Genomic DNA, 19,592 nt, shown 5'->3' on the forward strand with positions numbered 1-19,592 from the left:
ATTAAGATTGATTAGTTTCTCATATCTAAAGGTTTTGTTGCATGCTTTGCTGATCGAAATCTTTACATAAAAAGGGAGAACAAATATTTTATTATTCTTGCTCTATATGTTGATGATACGATTCTTGTGTCAAATAATATTGCTTTCTTGGATGCTATGAAGAAGCTTTTATCGACTGCATTTGAAATGGTGGATCTTGGTGAGATACATTCTTGTTTGGGTATTCAAGTTCAAGGACACCGACAACAAGGCATTCTTCTTCTTCGCTAGACAAAGTTTATTAATGATATTGTTAAGAAGTTTGGGTTGACAAATGCGCACTCTGCCAACACTCCCATTCTTTCAAGCTCTAGCAAGGGTACATCTACAACACACAATGAAGAATGAGCCATTCATCAACCTTTTGCTAATCTTGTTGGTTGTCTTCAATTTATTGGTTTAAACACAAGACCAGATATTTTATTTGCAGCTAACTTTTTGGGACAGTATCTTTCTTCCCCTTCCACTATTCATTGGAGTGCTGCAAAGCGTATTCTTAAGTACCTCAAGGGTACTAAGGAATTTGGTCTTATTTATCGTCATCGAGAGGATTCTTCTTTATCTTCTTCAACTTCTCTTGACCTTATTGGATATACAGACATTGATAGGGCAAGTTCACACTTATCCATGCGATCTACAAGTGGGAATTGTTTCTTTGTAAATGGATGTTTGGTTTCTTGGTCCAGCAAGAAACAACGATGTGTTGCGGTTTCTACAATTGAAGCCGAATATGTTGCTGTATCATTAGCAGCTCGCGAGCTAGTTTGGCTTCGACAACTACTTGTAGATTTGGGACATCCTTCATCATCTAGTACACCTCTTCGATGCGATAACCAAAGTGCTATTAGTCTTACCAAAGACTATATACAACATAGTAAATCAAAGCATATTGCTATTCATTATCATTATGTTCGACATGAAGTCAAGAAAGGTTCCATTATGGTGGAGCATTGTCCCAGTGATCAAATTATTGTCTCACTGATTGAGGCATGTATCATTGTATTCAAGAAAACTTTATAGTAAATTATTTTTGTATCGTAGGTATGTGTAGGGGCTCAGTTTTTTCCCTTGTTCTCCCCAAGGGTTTTTTCAGTCGCAGCCAGAGACCTTTGTTTGAGTGGGGATGTTACAACTATATATATCATCTCTCACTTGACTTGGGTCTCATCTATATATACTAACTCTACATCAATATGAATCATTCTTTGAGAGCATGTCTTGTGTATCTCTCTCGTACTCTCTCTCTCTCTTAACATATGTATGATATCTCTTTGAGCCTACTGCTTGCGGCCATGCTTTAGGTCGCAAGCACTCAAAACTTCCCTTGTAAATGCTTTGATATATAATGAATACATGGACTTTTACTTTCAATTCTCGTGTCCGTAAGATACATTGTCTTTTTCCCAAATACACAATCTGATGTTTGTGAGGGGAGAAAAAAAAACCAGAGAGCAACCACATGCTCTCTGGTTTTGTTTTCCAGTTCTGTTTTGCGCGTCTATCTGCGCGTCTAAATTGCACATAATTCGCGTTTATTCGCACGTCTATAATGCATACTACACGCGCTTCATAATTCAAATTAAAAAAAGAAATTAAATATCTTTTTTTAAAATGAAAATTTTGGTTTTTCGTTTGCGTCTATCAGTGCTTGTAAAAGCGCGTCTACCAGCGTGTCTATATGCGTGTGTATATGTGCGTCTATTACGTGTCTATTTGTGCATGTAAATTCGTTGATACATGCGATTATAGATGTGGAATGATAGGCGTGCAAATAGACGGGCGGATAGATGTGCCCGTAAGTTTTTCTCTGTATTCAAAAATCGCGTCTAAATGTGCGTCTGTGAGGCCTTTTTGTTGTAGTGATGTCTGGGACACTTATCACATCTTTGCCTAGCACTGCCACACAAACACCAAACCTTGGCATACCTCTACTAACAGGTACTCCACGCACTATGCATACACATAGATCAGCTGATACACAGGAATCAACTGAGGTATATGGATCAGCCGAAGCACATGCATTAAGTGAGTTAGAGGGTAGTGCCCGTCGAGGGAGGAGGGAGAGTCGTGTAGGAGGATGAGGAGGTCGAGGGCTTTATGGGGGTTGCCTAGGAGATGGATCTCAATCACCCTCACCGGGAAATGAGAGAGGTGAGCCTCCATAAATGTACTACTCTGTTACTCATATTGGTGGTATCTTGCATGACTCCGAGGGGAGGGAAGTGACAGCCTACTTGAGGAGTGTCGTGCATGCCACATATAAAGATTGCATGATTTTCTTCAAGCACCCAAAAAATGGTTTGTGGCAAGAGGTACTGCGGGCAGTACATAGAAGGTATCCTAATCCCGAGATATCACGATTCTGAGATGATTGGGGACGGTCAAATATGAGAGACGCGCTTCATAACAAGAGGTCTCATATTATGACGCACGCCAAGGAGTCACTGCGGAGACAAGAGCAGGGGTGCCCTAGATATGGCCAACCACCCAATTACCACTGCAGGGAGTGGAAAGAGGCCAAGAAAAGAGCAGCGGAGAAAATGACAAGTCACTAGCATGTAGAGGCACGACGTATCCAGATGGCAACCATGGGATCGTCGCATTATGGATCGGGTGGTAGGGAGTCATGGGAGGCTGAGTTTGTAAGTATTATTTGATTTTTTTAAAAAAATTAAATTTTGTAATTTGTTTCACTTCATTATATAGTGTGTTCTAATACGTTGTATGTTCAAATTATTTTGTAGTATAATATCGTGGGTAGGATGTCTACTCCTAGAGAGGTAGGCTACCATCGAGGTCATAACCGGGCATCCACTTGGTAGCATTTTGTACAAGGAGGGACTCATCACGGAGGAGCAATATAATCGTGCCATGAGGATTCCACTACGAGAAGATGTATGTTTTATTTTTTACATGAAAAGTACCGGTAACTCTAATTTATTATTTGTAATGGTATTTATATACCTTAATCCTTTGTGTAGGTGAACCCTGATGCAATTGAGGATAACGAAGGGGGGACTAGCAATAGCGGTGGCGACAACGGCAGCGGCACAGGCAGTGGTGGTGGTGGCGATGATGATGCCTCTTTTGAGGAGATGTAGAGGAGCCCCATGCATGCATGCCTCCCCTTGGCTTGCAATTTTCATTTTTGATATGTATTACTTTCAGCTAGTGCTTGCGACCATGACCATGCTTGAGGTCACAAGCACTAGAACTCATCATGTAAAAACGTTTCATCTATATATATGAAATTTCGTGTTTTACATACATTGTTTTGTTTTTAGTACAAAAATCTTTGAGATAAATTTTCTCTGTTTTCCCTAAGCATACAATTTGATGTTGATGGGGGAAAAAAAACCAGAGAGCATCTCTCGTTTTTTTTCATACGTCTGTTTTGTGCGTCTATCAGCGCGTCTAAATTGCAAGATAAATGCGCGTCTATTCTTGTTAAAAGCTTGCAGAGTAAATGCTTTTTTAGACGTGTAGATACACACGTATATAGATGCACAATATAAATATATCCACTTTTTTATAAATATGATTATATATTTACGTAGCGCGTCAATACGGGCGTCTATATGCGGATCTGCGTGGGCGGTTAACTCTGACCATAAGCACGCTTTTAGATGCGAAATTGTAGACGCAACAGTAGACGCGGTAATAAATGCGCCCGATATTTTTTATCACAGTTCAAATATTGCATCTACAATATCACGTGGACAAGATCAGTTCTCCATGAACCGGGTCATTTATTGATTTTATTCACATAGCATGGCATAAGCGAATTACAGCACACAGAGAGCGGCATAAATTAGACTATTTATTGATGAGTGTTCGCATAGCATGGAGGCAAACAAAACAGAGAGACGGTGAAGCTGTGCCTAATCGAAACGATACGCTGATCATCAAATTCTGCAAACAAAGCAAAGGATCATAGCATGTGAGAGAGATGTCAGAATTAATCACACAACTCATCAAGGTAGCTATACTAATTTATTGCTTAGCTAGTCGCACGCGCACGTGCTGTACTAGCATGCAGTGTCACGACTATCGAAAGCTTAATTACAATACATTACATTACGAACGTACCCTAGGAAGGTTTACGTATGAGTTTTGACTCTTCAGCCCTGAATCCAGACGGCACGCAGCTTGGTTGCACCCTGCACCACACAGCCTGGCCCGTAGATCTGTGCAACGCTGCTGGAGCCCTCGCAGTTCTGCTGGTTGTGGACGGACACGCGGGTGCCAGCGCTAACGTCAGAGATGAGAACCGCACCCTGGTCGTTGAACGTCTGGCACGTGTTGCCGTCTACGAAGAAGGTGTTGGTCGGAGCTCCATCACAGCTCGCTGGGTTGAACGTCTCGATCTTCGCCGCTTCGGCCGCCGGCGACAACGTCGTCACGACCAGTAGTGCTATGCATAGCAGCAGCAGGGACAGTACGGCGCTAGGACGAACAGCATGACTGATACTGTTTATGCGGACGAGCGGCTGCATATAGTAATTCGCCATGGTCGATTGTAAGATGAGGGGACTGCAGCTGACAATTAGGGCTGAATGTTATAGTGATATACGATTCGGTGTTCTAGGCCGTGGTTGGTTGGACGTATAAGCTCTTTCCTGGCCGCTTTATATGAATTTGAGCCGTGTTGTACGCAGATTCGCTAGGTACCCTGACCGCCCTTCCTGAAGACACTTGGCTCAGCAAAGTTTAGCATCGACAACCGGCATCGACCCACCAGATTCAACGCCATCGCTGCAAATTCAACGTTGTGGCTGCATCTTCAACTCTAGCGCATCGTCGAGACTTCGCCAATTGTGCTTGTTTATGTTCCGATGTCTGTTTGCACAACGGCAGCTTTCCTGGGGTGAGAAACACATGTCATCTCCGAAGCGACGACGTGAAAAAGCTAGCCGGGCGTGGAAACAGTCAATTTCGTATTCGAACTTCGAAGCCACGACGTGGAAAAGGTCTCGTTCCTAATTGGAAAAGGTCTCGTCCCTAATTGGATAGGAGGATATTTTCTAGGCACCTCATGAGTAAGTACCCTTTCGCTTCGGAACGTCTCTCGTAATACGGTCCGTATTACGTAACTGATAAGACCAGCGCGAGGCTCTGGCGCTGGCACTCATTCTTAAAAATCACGTGACTCGTGAGTACTTGTATTGAAGTGGGCGCAAGACATTCCAATAGGAATGTGACAAGTGCACAAGCACACTTGAATTAACCTTGCAAGCAATGTTTATCATAGGCCTATGCCATAGTTAAGTTGCATTCATCACTTCATGCAACATGCCATGCAACTACACAAGCACAAGGAACTTTCACTCGTTTCCCACATAGGCAATTTGGTGAAATATAGGAAATTCTCCAATATTTCCTATGTAGACAAGTGCGTATTCCCCATCTATAACTAGGAAATTGCATTCCCTACATCTTATAATAGGGAATATAGAGCATTCCCTACATTTCTTTGAACGTCCCTACGTTCCCTACATCTTATAATAGTGAATATAGAGCATTCCCCACATTCCTTTGAAAATCCTGACATAAGGAATTATAAGGATGTGATTAAAGATACTTTATAGATGTATAACTTATAACAAGCCTACATAGATTTGTAAATCATATATTTTCTATAAGTTGTAGGTCGTCATGTTTATGAGTTTATATACTTGTAACATACGTTTAAATAGTGCACAACATGATTATAAGCCATGTAGCTTTAACCCTATTACTGAGTGAAAAGTTACACAGTATGATAATTTTTCATTGGAAAATATAGATTATTTAATACAATTCTTACTGTAATACTCCGATTCACTAATAGAAGCACGCGCGTGAACTGCCTCAAATGAAAACGAATTGGATAAATGAAAGTTTTTTTATTATTCCCCCCAGCCGACTGACGAGCTGGAGGGGGGGGGGAAATAGAAGGAGCAATTAAACTCCTTGGTGGAGCTTGGAATGAGGGGGGGGGGAACATGCGTGATGACACGCAGGGGAGGGAAGATCCCCCTCCCCTCCCCTATTTAAATCAGGGAGGCTGTCAGTCTGGGAGGAAGGAAGGGAGGAGTGGATACTCTGACACTGGGCAGCCGTGAAGTAGAGTGAGAGGCTGTTAGCCGTGAGGGAGAGAGGAAGGAGGGTCGTGAGAGGTAAAAAAGAAGCCGTCCCTCTACTGCGTCGTGTCCCTGTCAAGCGGAAGGAGAAAAGGCCATCAAGACTCCTAGTCGTTGCTGTGGAGAAGAGGAAGAGCGTGAAGCTGCCAAATTGCCGTCTGTCAATCACCACGAATTCCTTCTAGAAGCTTCTAAGGGGGGGGCTCCCTAAGCCCCTTTCCCCCCCCCCCCCCCCGGTTTTAACCCCTCTAAACTCCCTTTTTCCCCCTGGGTTTCAAAAAAATCCCCTTAGCCCCCTTCCCATGGTTTCTGGAACCACACCCCCCCCCCCCCTAGGATTTTAAAATTCATTTTCCCCTTAAGCCCCTCCCTTGACTTTGGGAACCTAACCCCCCACCACGCCCCCCCCCCCCCTCCCGTGTTTTATTCCCCTAAGCCTTTTCACCCCCTTATAACCCTTTTAACCCTTTTTCAACCCCCCCTCATAACTCTTTTCTTTTTTCCCACAACTCCCTAAGCTTTCCTCTTAATCCCTCATATCCCCCTTATTATTTTTCCCCCCCCTGAACCTAAAAATCCAAATGATCATCATGGCCTCAGATGATATCCCGTAAGGGAAAAGTAGCCGTGAGATAAAAGATAGGGAGGGAAAGTTGGGGGAGTGAAAAGAGGGAGTGAAGGAGGAAGAGTGGGAAAAGATAAAAGATAGCGAGGGAAAGTAGAGGGAGTGAAAAGAAGGAGTGAAGGAGGAAGAGTGGAAAAAAGATAAAAGAAAGGGAAGGAAGGAGAATAAGTGCTTTCTATTCCTTCTACCCCAAGTCAAAATCCTCCAAGGATTCCGTGGTTGCAAAACCACACTCACCCATAAACTTTTTTTGATCCAAAGGGACGGTGGAATTCCAGAAGAAAGAGGAAAATGCTATCTCACATTCGAACTACGATGCCGCCGAAGAAAGTCCATGTGGATATCTCACCCCAAAACCAAGTTTTTCTTCTTGGCTTTAATTTGGTTTTAAGTCGATCATGCAAAGAAAAATTGTTAAGGATAGGATATATTTGTTCGAGTTATTCGTAACGAAGGAGTTTACCTTATGAATGACAATGTATAGAACTTAGCCTTCTTTAAATTGCATCAAGCATTATAAATTACGAGCAAGATTATCCATTTACTATAGTAGTATATTTTAGTTAAATCCTAAGGTGTAGAAATTATATCTTGCACCATTAGTCTTATTCCTTTCGCAACGAATCGTTGTAAATGGTTAAATTCATGAAAGGTTTCTTTCGATGCTCAAATTACTAGGAAGTTATCTTTGCTAATTGCACATCTTAGCAAGGCAAATGTTGTTATTTGGTATGAGTTCATCTATAAGGAAAACGGAAGTTAAAATTAAGCTGTATTGACTGGAAAGTAAATTGTCACAAGGATAGCAAAACCGTGACAAGAGGATTAATATTACCTTCCGAAAGATAACTAAACCAATCTAAACATAGAAACATTCATATCCTAAGCACTTGACTACTTTCCTTACTGTAGAGACAATAAATTCGTAAAGATAAAGAAACTAGGGTTTGTCCCTAAGGTTTTTAAAAGAAGAAACCCTAGGCCTGACATATGTCAGCTTAAAGGATCTAAACATATTATTCCATCACAGGACTTGCGCAACAAGTACGAAATCATTTAGTCTTGTAATTGATTCACAAGGAGAAAGGGTAAAAACCCTCATCAAGGATGGCAGATCCCTACACAAGTTATGTTGCAAAAAGACATATTTTTGGATATCCTTCTAAATAAGGAAAGTTGTCAACTGGAAACTAGCATATCTAAGGAACTTTAGGGTAAACCAAGTTGGGTATGGCCTATACCGAAATGTAAAAGATCTTGCCAATTTACAAGACACCTTGGGAACGAGTGCTGATATACTCAAAAGGAAAGAACACTTCCTTAGCAGTTTGCCAAACAACTGGGTTGATTAATGGAAATGTTTGTGTTTGCTAGAGATTTTAGGGCTCTGTTTGAATTATGAATTACAAATTAAATGAGTACATATACTTCAGGTTGAAGGCCTGAAGGAAGAGGCAGTTTCAGTTACCCCCGACTACCTGCCTAACCCTAACCAAGGGGGTTGTTCACCGTGCCGAGAACGTGGACCAAACCCGCCGTGAGAGGTCTCTCCGTTGAGCTCTACTTGGAGTAGGAGGACGCTTGGGTGGCAGGGGGGGCTCTAGCCGTAAATCCCTCGCCTTCCGTATCCTGCACAAGAGGCTAACGTGACTCGGGATTGGATCTCGAGGCCCGCATACTAGTTTACGAGCGGAAGCTTGGAATAGTGATCCCTGAGGATTACTGGATGGCCTTCGGGCAGATTATGGACAAGCCTATGGGAGGAACTCTTTGTATTTCAAAGATAAAATGATGAAATGTTAAAAGAACTTTCTTGATATTGTTTTTCTATGTCACGTGATAAGATTACGTGAAGGAACCAGTGCTTAACAGGGTTAATTAATGAAGCTGATTATTATATGTCAAATTAATGTGTTAGATAATTACATAACTAAAACAAATCGAGGAAAGTGCGGAGGATGGGCCATGGGTCCGTCCTACGGTTGGGTGGTCCCAGTTAGCTGGGAACTTTTCTCAGAAAATCTCGAAGAACAACGGGATGATCATCATCATCAAAACGAATAACGAGAACGATGACCTAGAGTTACGTCTTACCCGATTTACGTTGTTTTAGGGGAACGGAATGGGACTATGCCTTATGGCAGATAGGTTGAGCCTTGCATCCCTCTCGTTTCCCATTCTCCTTGAACCAAGTGCAGCGTGAATCCGCTTGGGACCTGGCATTTCTGCGTAAAGTAGTTCGCTTGGGTCTGACGCTAGTTGTTGTTAGCTATTGACCAATCAGGAAAACCCTAATTCCGGTCGATCCTAAGTGGGAAATGGCCAGGATACTTCCGCTACGTGGTAGACGCGGGAAGACCTAGATCGCAAAACTCGTAACATTCCATGGGAGTGCCGGGCGGAGTTTTCTAGACATCCTTTCCGATGGACTGCTAAGACGTGTCCTAGATGATACTAGGGGACACGTTACAGTTGGTATCAGAGCCGACCAACAACGAAATTGTTTTTATGAGATCTTAATAAAATGAAGTAAAGAAATTGTTGCTGTCCAAATATTTTCTCACCTTCAATGCTGTCTTGCAGAATTATGAAGCGTGGAACAGGTTTTTGGTATTTTGGGTCATGTTTATGACTGCAATGTATTCTCCGGTTTATAGACAAAGAATTGGGATGATGAACATCCTGGAGCAGATTTATAATCCATCACCTTTATACCTAGAACGAAGTTGGACGGGGTCTTCAGGAATCTACTATATAGCCACCCGCCGGTTTGCTTATCTACAGACCGACCTAAAGAGGATCAAGTGGTTGGAAGACTTGAAAGTCGTGAAGCTGTTCATTTTTGTGGAATCTCACGTAAATTTGACTTTACATATTCAAGGTCGGAGGGTTGAAATGAACTCATATGTATATGAGGAAGTAACTCGTGTAATCCCAGCCGGCATGATTAAAGTGTTGGGCCGCCATGAGAAGTATGGATTCCAACGGAAAGGGTATCCTGAACTTCCAATGAATTATTGATTCCTAAAGATCCATGACCCAAAACCCTACTATTACACAGTTCCTGTAGACAAATGTAATACAACGTTGTTCTCCCCAAACTAAATGTAATGATTGGATTATCATCACACGAAATGTTGTATAAGGCTATGCCCATGTAAATACAAATAAAGACTTCTTTTATCAATATCTGGCTGTGCATAAGAGTTGTTAAAAAGTTAAGTAGCTACATTGTTTACGAGATAGCTGAACAAAAAAATGAAAGATAAGCTAACGTAAAGCACCATATAGGCACAACCAGATATAGCAAAAAGAAATCCAGAGTCAAGTTGAGGAATTACTGAACAGAGGATTGATATTAATAACGTTAAGAAAACTTTTATCCAGGCACAATCCCAAGTACAGGTTCCAAATTCGCCTCCTACATCAAGTACTACTGAGACCCAGGAGAAGAAGTTCCTCCTCAAGCAGATAAAGCCACCTGAGTTTGACGGGAGAGGCTGATTCATCTAGGCTGATACTGAAATTTGGATTGAATCCATGGAGGATTACTTTGAAGCAGCTGGCATTGCACCTACCAATCAGGCCATGCTCGCCAAGTTAAAACTCACCGGCGAAGCCAGACTTTGGTGGAAGCAATGGTGCAAGGATCAAGGGACTTTAGAGTGGTCCGTTACCTGGGAGAAGTTGAAGAAAGCCGTGCAGGAAAGATATTTGCCACCTGCATATCGTACACAGAAAATGAATGAGTTCTACAAGCTAAAATAGCTAGGACTCACTCTTGACGCATACTACTCTAAATTCGTCTCACTTTTAAAGTATGCGACACAGATGGACATGACGCAACAGGTGTCCAAATTTTGTGCGGGCTTAAATCCACCCGTAAATACCCGTCTCGAATCTATGCATCCATCAGATCTTCAGGATGCACTCATTCGAGTGGCGCCTATAATTCAGGAGGTGCAAGCTAGACCAAGGGGTAACAAAACTTGGTCCTATAGTGACCCGAACAGAGGAGCATTCAGATCTCAAATGAAGAGAGTTCAAGGTCACAATCAGGGACAAAGGAAGAAAGCAAGGAAAAATAACGTCAACAACTTTGTTCCTACTCAAAGTAACGACTGAAACCTCCGTTGTTTCCACTGCAATGAACCCGGTCACTTCAAGAGGCAAGGAGCCGCCACCCGTGCAAGAGAAAGAACGGCTTACATTGCCAATAGGCAAAGATGCAAAGAAGAAGAAGAGGAAGATCCGACTATGGAAGCAGAATTCGAAAGAGTGACAGTCCATGCCGCTTTACAAAAGAAAGGACCGAATCGCCAGTTCTCGATGATTTGGACACCGTCGAACTATCAAGGTAAAGGTTTCAAAACCTTGATTGATTGTGGCAGTACACATTCCTTTATCTCACCAGCATGTGCAAAAAGATTAGGAATAGCCACAGTAGAAGCACCTACCCTGCTTGTGGAATTGGCAAACGGTCGTGAGGTAATTTGTACCAGGTAAACTGCTAAGGTGGAATTCTTTCTGGGAGGAAAGAAGACTTCAGTCAATTTCAGAGTCATGAATTTAGGTATCCATGAGTGTCTACTCGGAATGGATTGGCTTAAGCCCAACGACGCCCACATTCACTGTGGAAAGGGTCAAGTTTCCTTTCGAAACTTTGAAAGGGAATTTGTCACAACTCAAGGTGAGGCAGGAGTGCCAAGAATCCAATTGGCCAAAGTATCTCGGATCATAAAAGGAGTCAGAAAAGGATTACCCGTTTACCTGATCAAACTCAACAAGTTGGATCAAAAGCAAGAGTCTCGTGAGGGACCTTCTTGGCTAAAGGAATACGCTGACGTATTCCCTAAGGAATTAACCGAACTTCCACCTCAAAGAGGAGTAGATCATGAGATTAGGCTAGTACCTGGAGCTGCACCAATTTCAAAGAGACCTTATAGAATGTCCATACTAGAAGAAATTGAGTTGAAGGAACAACTCAAGAAACTGTTAGATCAGGGTTACATCTGGCCTAGCAATTCACCGTGGGGAGCTCCAGTACTATTCCAAAAAAAGAAAGATGGGACACTTCGACTATGTATTGATTACCGAGGGTTGAATCAATCAACAGTCAAGAACAAGTATCCTATTCCTAGAATAGAAGAGCTTCTTGATCGTCTTCAAGGTGCAAAGATCTTCTCCAAGATTGATCTTAGGTCAGGTTACTATCAGATAAGAATCAAGGAAGAAGATATTCCAAAGACGGCCTTCAATACAAGATATGGGCACTTTGAGTTCCTGGTTATGTCATTCGGGCTTACAAATGCACCTGCCACCTTCAATAGATTAATGCAAGATATCTTTAGACCATATCTTGATGATTTCGTGCTTGTCTTCTTCGATGTCACTTTAGTCTATTCTAAACAGGAAGAAGATCATGAACCTCAACTTCGGATTGTCCTTGAGACAATGAGGTGTCATAAGCTGTATGCAAAAATGAAGAAGTGTGCATTCTTCAAGCGTCAGATTCAATATCTGGGATTCATAGTATCATCAGAAGGAATATCAGTAGACCCAGCCAAGGTCAAAGATGTGCTTGAATGGCCAATACCACTATCTGTCAAAGAGATACATAGCTTTCTTGGATTGACAGGATGGTATAGGGTCTTCATCAAAAACTATGCTTTGATTGCAGCACCTCTTACAGACTTACTAAAGAAGCAGACTTCCATTGCATGGTCAACTTCCGAACAAAATAGCTTCAACAAATTGAAGCAAAGTTTGGTATCAGCACCTATTCTAAAACTTCCTGACCTCAATAAGGAGTTCGAGATAGTAACTGATGCTAGCATTCTTGCCTTGGGGTGTGTACTTATGCAGGAAGGTCATCCAGTTTCATACTCTTCAAGGAAATTGAAGAGTCATGAAAAGAATTATGCCACGCATGATCTGGAATTACTAGCTGTCATCCATGCTCTAAAGCTTTGGAGACACTACCTGTTGGGTAACAAGTTTACTCTAGTAACCGATCATAAGAGTCTCAAATGGACTTTTACCCAGAACGAGCTCAACATGAGGCAACGTTGGTGGATTGAAGTATTGGAGGAATATGATTTTGAAATCAAGTACCGACCAAGGAAGGAGAATGTAGTTGCCGATGCACTCAGTCTTGCAAGGCATTCCTAAATTCCCTAATCTTGCAGTATCCATCAACGGCCAGATCTCTGGCTACAAAGGTATCTATGCCAAACAACCCTATACTTGAACTAGCTAGAGAGGAAGCATGCCATGATTTGGCCTACCAAACAATGATAAAGGAAATATCTACCAAGGAGCAGAATCAGAAGTTGCAAGCTAAGTATCAGGAATTTTCCATTGATAATGGACTTGTCTACTACAGAACAAGGCTGTGTATACCAACAAGCCAGTCACTTAAGCAGAAGATATTATGGGAAACTCATGATTCTCCTTTCGCAGGACATCCTGGCTATGCTAAGACTCTTAATGCACTTAGGAAGAGCTATCATTGGGAGAAGCTTAAAGGTGACGTTCTCAAGTATGTCACTGAGTGTTTGTCTTGCCAACATATCAAAGCCGAACATGTCATGATGCCAGGGAAACTGCAACCGCTTGACATTCTCCAAATGAAATGGGAATTCATCAATATGGATTTTGTTGTGGGCTTACCCCAAGTCCAAGGAGGATACAACTCCATTATGGTTGTGGTTGACATGCTTACCAAGGTTGCACACCTGATTCCAGTAAAGACAAATTATAAAGCCTCTGACATTGCAAGATTGTTTATCAAGGAGATATTCAAGCTACATGGGTTACCTAGAAGAATCATTAGTGATTGAGATTATCTATTCACATCACACTTCTGGAGAGCTATCTTTGAAGCTATTGGGACTCAACTCTGTTTTAGCACCGCCTATCATCCCCAAACGGATGGCCAAACAGAGTGAGTAAATCAAGTCATCGAGGATATGCTTAGGGCATACTGCTGTCAAGAGCCGAAGAGGTGGATTCAATTCTTGCCTTTGGTTGAATTTGCCTACAATACTTCTTACCAGCAGAGCATTCAGATGACTCCTTTCCAGGCATTGTATGGTCATGATTGTCGAAGTCCCCTAAACTTTTCTGATCCAACCCTAAGAGTTGAAGCATCAAGACAGATGTTGGAAGACTTGGATGACCAAATAAAGTCAATAAGACAAGACATACAAGCGGCCAAGGATAGACAAAAGGCATACGCAGATTTGATCAAGATAGAGTCTTCGAAGAAGGAGACATGGTCTTCATTCGTGTACGCCCTAAAAAGAGTTCTCTATCCCTAGGAGAATGCAAGAAGCTAAGTCCAAGATATTGTGGGCCGTACAAAATCCTCAAAAGCCTAGGACCCAACGCTTATAGATTGCAACTCCCAGAGAACCTAAAGGTTCACAATGTATTCCATATCAGTCTATTGAAAAAATATGTACCCAACCCTAATCATGTACTTGATGACCAACAAATTGTAATGCCTAGTCAAGGAGTCCTTGAACTAAGGCCGGATAGGATCTTAGATGTTAGGGAAAGACAGTTAAGATCTAGAACCCTGAGAGAATGCCTTGTCCAGTGGAAAGATTATCCCGAAGAGGATGCCACTATTTGAATCAAGGAGGCCGTCAGTCTGGGAGGAAGGAAGGGAGGAGTGGATACTCTGACGACGCAAGGCAGCCGTGAAGCAGAGTGAGAGGCTCTTAGCCGTGAGGGAGAGAGGAAGGAGGGTCGTGAGAGGTAAGAAAGAAGCCGTCCCTCTGCTGCGTCGTGTCGCTGCCGAGCGGAAGGAGAAAAGGCCATCAAGACTCCTAGTCGCTGCTGTGGAGAAGAGGAAGAGCGTTAAGCCACCAAACTGACGTCTGTCAGTCGCCACGAATTCCTTCTAGAAGCTTTAGAAGCTCCTAAGGGGGGGGCTCCCTAAGCCCCTTTTCGCCCCCCGGTTTTAATCCCTCTAAACCCCCTTTTCCCCCCCGGGTTTCAAAAAAATCCCGTTAGCCCCCTTCCCATGGTTTCTGGAACCACACCCCCCCCCTAGGATTTTAAAATCCCTTTTCCCCTTAAGCCCCTCCCTTGCCTTTGGGAACCCATCCCCCCCCCCCCCCCGTGTTTTATTCCCCTAAGCCTTTTCACCCCCTTATAACCCTTATAACCCTTTTTCAACCCCCCCTCATAACTCTTTTCTTTTTTCCCACAACTCCCTAAGCTTTCCTCTTAATCCCCCGTATCCCCCTTATTATTTTTCCCCCCCCTGAACCTAAAAATCCAAATCATCATCATGGCCTCGGATGATATCCCGTAAGGGAAAAGTAGCTATGAGATAAAAGATAGGGAGGGAAAGTAGGGGGAGTGAAAAGAGGGAGTGAAGGAGGAAGAGTGGGAAAAGATAAAAGATAGGGAGGGAAAGTAGAGGGAGTGAAAAAAAGGAGTGAAGGAGGAAGAGTGGGAAAAAGATAAAAGAAAGGGAAGGAAGGAGAATAAGTACTTTCTATTCCTTCTACCCCAAGTCAAAATCCTCCAAGGGTTCCGTGGTTGCAAAACCACACTCACCCATAAACTTTTTTTGATCCAAAGAGACGGTAGAATTCCAGAAGAAAGAGGAAAAGGCTATCTCACATTCGAACTACGATGCCGCCGAAGAAAGTCCAAGGTGTAGCTGCGGGAGGGTCATCTCTCGGTATCCATATGGATATCTCACCCCAAAACCAGGTTTTTCTTATTAGCTTTAATTCGGTTTTAAGTCGATCATGCAAAGGAAAATTGTTAAGGATAGGATATATTTGTTCAAGTTATTCGTAACGAAGGAGTTTAGCTTATGAATGACAATGTATAGAACCTAGCTTTCTTCAAATTGCATCAAGCATTATAAATTACGAGCAAGATTATCCATTTACTACAGTAGTATATTTTAGTTAAATCCTAAGGTGTAGAAATTATATCTTGCACCATTAGTCTTATTCCTTTCGCAACGAATCGTTGTAAATGGTTAAATTCATGAAAGGTTTCTTTCGATGCTCAAATTACTAGGAAGTTATCTTTGCTAATTGCACATCTTAGCAAGGCAAATGTTGTTATTTGGCATGAGTTCATCTATAAGGAAAACGGAAGTTAAAATTAAGCTGTATTGACTGGAAAGTAAATTGTCACAAGGATAGCAAAACCGTGACAAGACGATTAATATTACCTTCTGATAGATAACTAAACCAATCTAAACATAGAAACATTCATACCCTAAGCACTTGACTACTTTCCTTACTGTAGGGACAATAAATTCGTAAAGATAAAGAAACTAGGGTTTGTCCCTAAGGTTTTTAATAGAAGAAACCCTAGGCCTGACATATGTCAGCTTAAAGGATCTAAACAGATTATTCCATCGCAGGACTTGCGCAACAAGTACGAAATCATTTAGTCTTGTGATTGATTCACAAGGAGAAAGGGTAAAAACCCTCATCAGGGATGGCAGATCCCTACGCAAGTTATCTTGCAAAAAGACGTATTTTTGGATATCCTTCTAAATAAGGAAAGTTGTAAACCGGAAACTAGCATATCTAAGGAACTTTAGGGTTAACCAAGTTGGGTATGGCCTACACCGGAATGCAAAAGATCTTGCTAATTTACAAGACACCTTGGGAACGAGTGCTGATACACTCAAAAGGAAAGAATACTTCCTTAGCAGTTTGCCAAACAACTGGGTTGATTAATGGAAATGTTTGTGTTTACTAGAGATTTTAGGACTCTGTTTGAATTATGAATTACAAATTAAATGAGTACATATACTTCAGGTTGAAGGCCTGAAGGAAGAGGCAGTTTCACTTACCCCCGACTACCTGCCTAACCCTAACCAAGGGGGTTGTTCACCGTGCCGGGAACGTGGACCAGACCCGCCGCGAGAGGTCTCTCCATTGAGCTCTACTTGGAGTAGGAGGACGCTTGGGTGCCAGGGGGCTCTGGCCATAAATCCCTCGCCTTCCGGGTCCTACACAAGAGGCTAACGTGACTCGAGATTGGATCTCGAGGCCCGCATACTAGTTTACGGGTGGAAGCTTGGAATAGTGATCCCTGAGGATTACTGGATGGCCTTTGGGTGGATTATGGACAAACCTACGGGCGGAACTCGTTGTATTTCAAAGATAAAATGATGAAATGTTAAAAGAACTTGCTTGATATTGTTTTTCTATGTCACGTGATAAGATTACGTCAAGGAAACAATGCTTAACAGGGTTAATTAATGAAGCTGATTGTTATATGTCAAATTAATGTGTTAGATAATTACATAACTAAAACAAACCGAGGAAAGTGCGAAGGATGGGCCATAGGTCCGTCCTACGGTTGGGTGGTCCCGGTTAGTTGGAAACTTTTCTCAAAAAATCTCGAAGAACAGCGGGATGATCATCATCATCAAAACGAATAACGAGAACGATGACCTAGAGTTACGTCTTACCCGATTTATGCTGTTTTAGGGGAACAGAATGAGACTATGCCTTATGGCAGATAGGTTGAGTCTTGCATTCCTCTCGTTTCCCATTCTCCTTGAACCAGGTGCAGCGTGAATCCGCTTCGGACCTGGTGTTTTTGCATAAAGTAGTTCACTCGGGTTTGACGCTAGTTGCTGTTAGCTAATGACCAATCATGAAAACCCTAATTCCAGTCGATCCTAAGTGGGAAACGGCCAGGATACTTCCGCTACGTGGCAAACGCGGGAAGACCTAGATCGCAAAACCCGTAACATTCCATGGGAGTTCCGGGCAGAGTTTTCTAGACATCCTTTCTGATGGACTGCTAAGACGTGTCCTGGATGATACTAGGGGACACGTTACACTTACAATCTACCTTGATGCATTTTATTAAATTTGAATGCTTTATTTATTATTCATTGTAGCTCCTTAATATTGCAACTGTTTTTAATCAACTCGATTAATTTTGTTGGATTTGCAATATTGATGCCCACTTTTGCATTGAGATTTGAAAAAGTAGAGCAAGTTTCATCTTGTGAATATGATTTGATAAACTAGACCAAGTTTGGATCTTGTGCCCAAAAGCTTCGTAAATCATTTGATAATTATTCCACATAACTTTTATTTAGAGGGTCCTCGGGTATGAGGTATTCTTATGTATGAAATCAAATAAATGTGTTGATGGTCTAGAATCAAGTTCTCATGCAAAGAGTATGTGGTAAATTCTTATGTAGCACTTACTTTCATAAGTGTAAGTTAATATCTTATTGAAAATTTACTACATTCACTTCACATATGCCATCTTAAAGTCAGTATCTCATTGAGATGCTGAAAACTTAGTATACAATACTTGTTTTCATTAGGCAATACTACTAAGTATTAATATATCAATATGTACATCCTAGAATATATATTAATATTATCCCAAATATCAAGTGTAGAAACTCCATTGGATATCTAAAGAGTTATTTAAGGGATCAAAATAGTTGACAACTTTAAGATCAAAATTTGTTTAAAACTAAGGTGAAGATAAACAAAATGCATAGTTTTGTGATGGATAAAACTCTTGATAGTTAACCATGTACTAGTGTGAATATAAACTACTTAAAATATCCAATTTACTAACAATATTTATCATCTAAGAATTATAATTAGAAAACTACTAGATTTGGGATTTTTTTTAAAAGCACATGTTAACATTGAACCCAATTTTTGAAAATAAGTAGTTTTTTCATGATTTTTTAGGAAATCTCCTTGGGAGAAACATGCAACTTACCCAAAAGATTTGCAACTATGCTAAAAACTCGACTGTTGCTTGAGCTATAGCGGCTCTCCCATCTACTCACCATATTTACACTCAACATCAACTTGGGGGTTGATAGACTTACGTGATAAAACTAGCAACATCAACTACATGCTCAAGGGGAAACAATCTTCATATCAAACTAGAAAGAAGCAACTTTCCTATGCCTTAATTTCCCTTTGCCCAATGGTGGAGTACTCTTACAGACATCTCATCTCCCTCAAAATCCCTTTTCAAGTTGTGAGGATATCTGACAAGTGCTACAACCCTAAGCCACCAACATAGAAAATTGAACTCTCCTCCAAGAAGTAGTCCTAAATTTTTCTAAATGAGGATCCTTCTATCACCGAATCTAATGTTATTAGACTAAACTCAAACTCTAGATGATATCTTCATTTTCTTAGGTTTTGTAAGCATGTAAGAACATTCTCAAGTCAAAACACTTAGAACTAGTAGGTTGTTCTTGATTCTCACAATATTCTTCATGCAATCAATCCCTCAAGCAAAGAGTCATCACTCTCTTAATTCAAGATACTAATCTTTCTCTTTTTTAAGAATTGAACCAAAAGAAATTTTGGACATGGCAACAACTCACTAAGCCAACTAGTAGCTAGACATCACCCCATGATATATATCACATTTGCCACATGAGGTATAGAGCATTATATGCATCTCAAGGAAAGGACTATTCATTGTATGATCAAAAGATTGTTCCACATGAAGTCTCAAAGGCACCAAATTTTCTTCCTACCTTAGCATTGACCTTTATAATTTGAAAAAAAGGTGCACCATAGTCCATCACAACAAAACAAAACTCTCACATGTACTTTGTCGTCATATGGAGTAATGTAAACATTTCCACTTTCAATAAGTTTCCAAAGAAGGCAAGATGAACCATCATAGGCATTATAGAGCTTCAATATCACCCTTATTATGATGAGTACATTAAAATAATTCCAATATTATGTATGATAGAAGAACACATATTTTAACATTTTTATGATACAAGAACACATATTTTAACA

General features: G+C 41.3%; 1 protein-coding gene across 1 annotated transcript; it reads right to left on the reverse strand.

Moving 5' to 3' along the window:
- Window positions 1-3,806: 3,806 nt before the first annotated feature.
- Window positions 3,807-4,630, reverse strand: LOC148011152 (uncharacterized). The gene is made up of 2 exons (XM_087670727.1): window positions 4,129-4,630; window positions 3,807-3,951 (listed from the first exon to the last, which is right to left on the reverse strand). Exon 1 carries the CDS (start codon window positions 4,548-4,550, stop codon window positions 4,161-4,163), a length of 390 nt encoding a protein of 129 aa, XP_087526853.1. The 5' UTR covers window positions 4,551-4,630; the 3' UTR covers window positions 3,807-3,951; window positions 4,129-4,160.
- Window positions 4,631-19,592: the final 14,962 nt, after the last annotated feature.

Source organism: Lygodium microphyllum, chromosome 28 (assembly GCF_053477565.2).
Source record: "Lygodium microphyllum isolate KBCC chromosome 28, Lygodium_microphyllum_v1.1.10, whole genome shotgun sequence".
Lineage (NCBI taxonomy): Eukaryota > Viridiplantae > Streptophyta > Polypodiopsida > Schizaeales > Lygodiaceae > Lygodium > Lygodium microphyllum.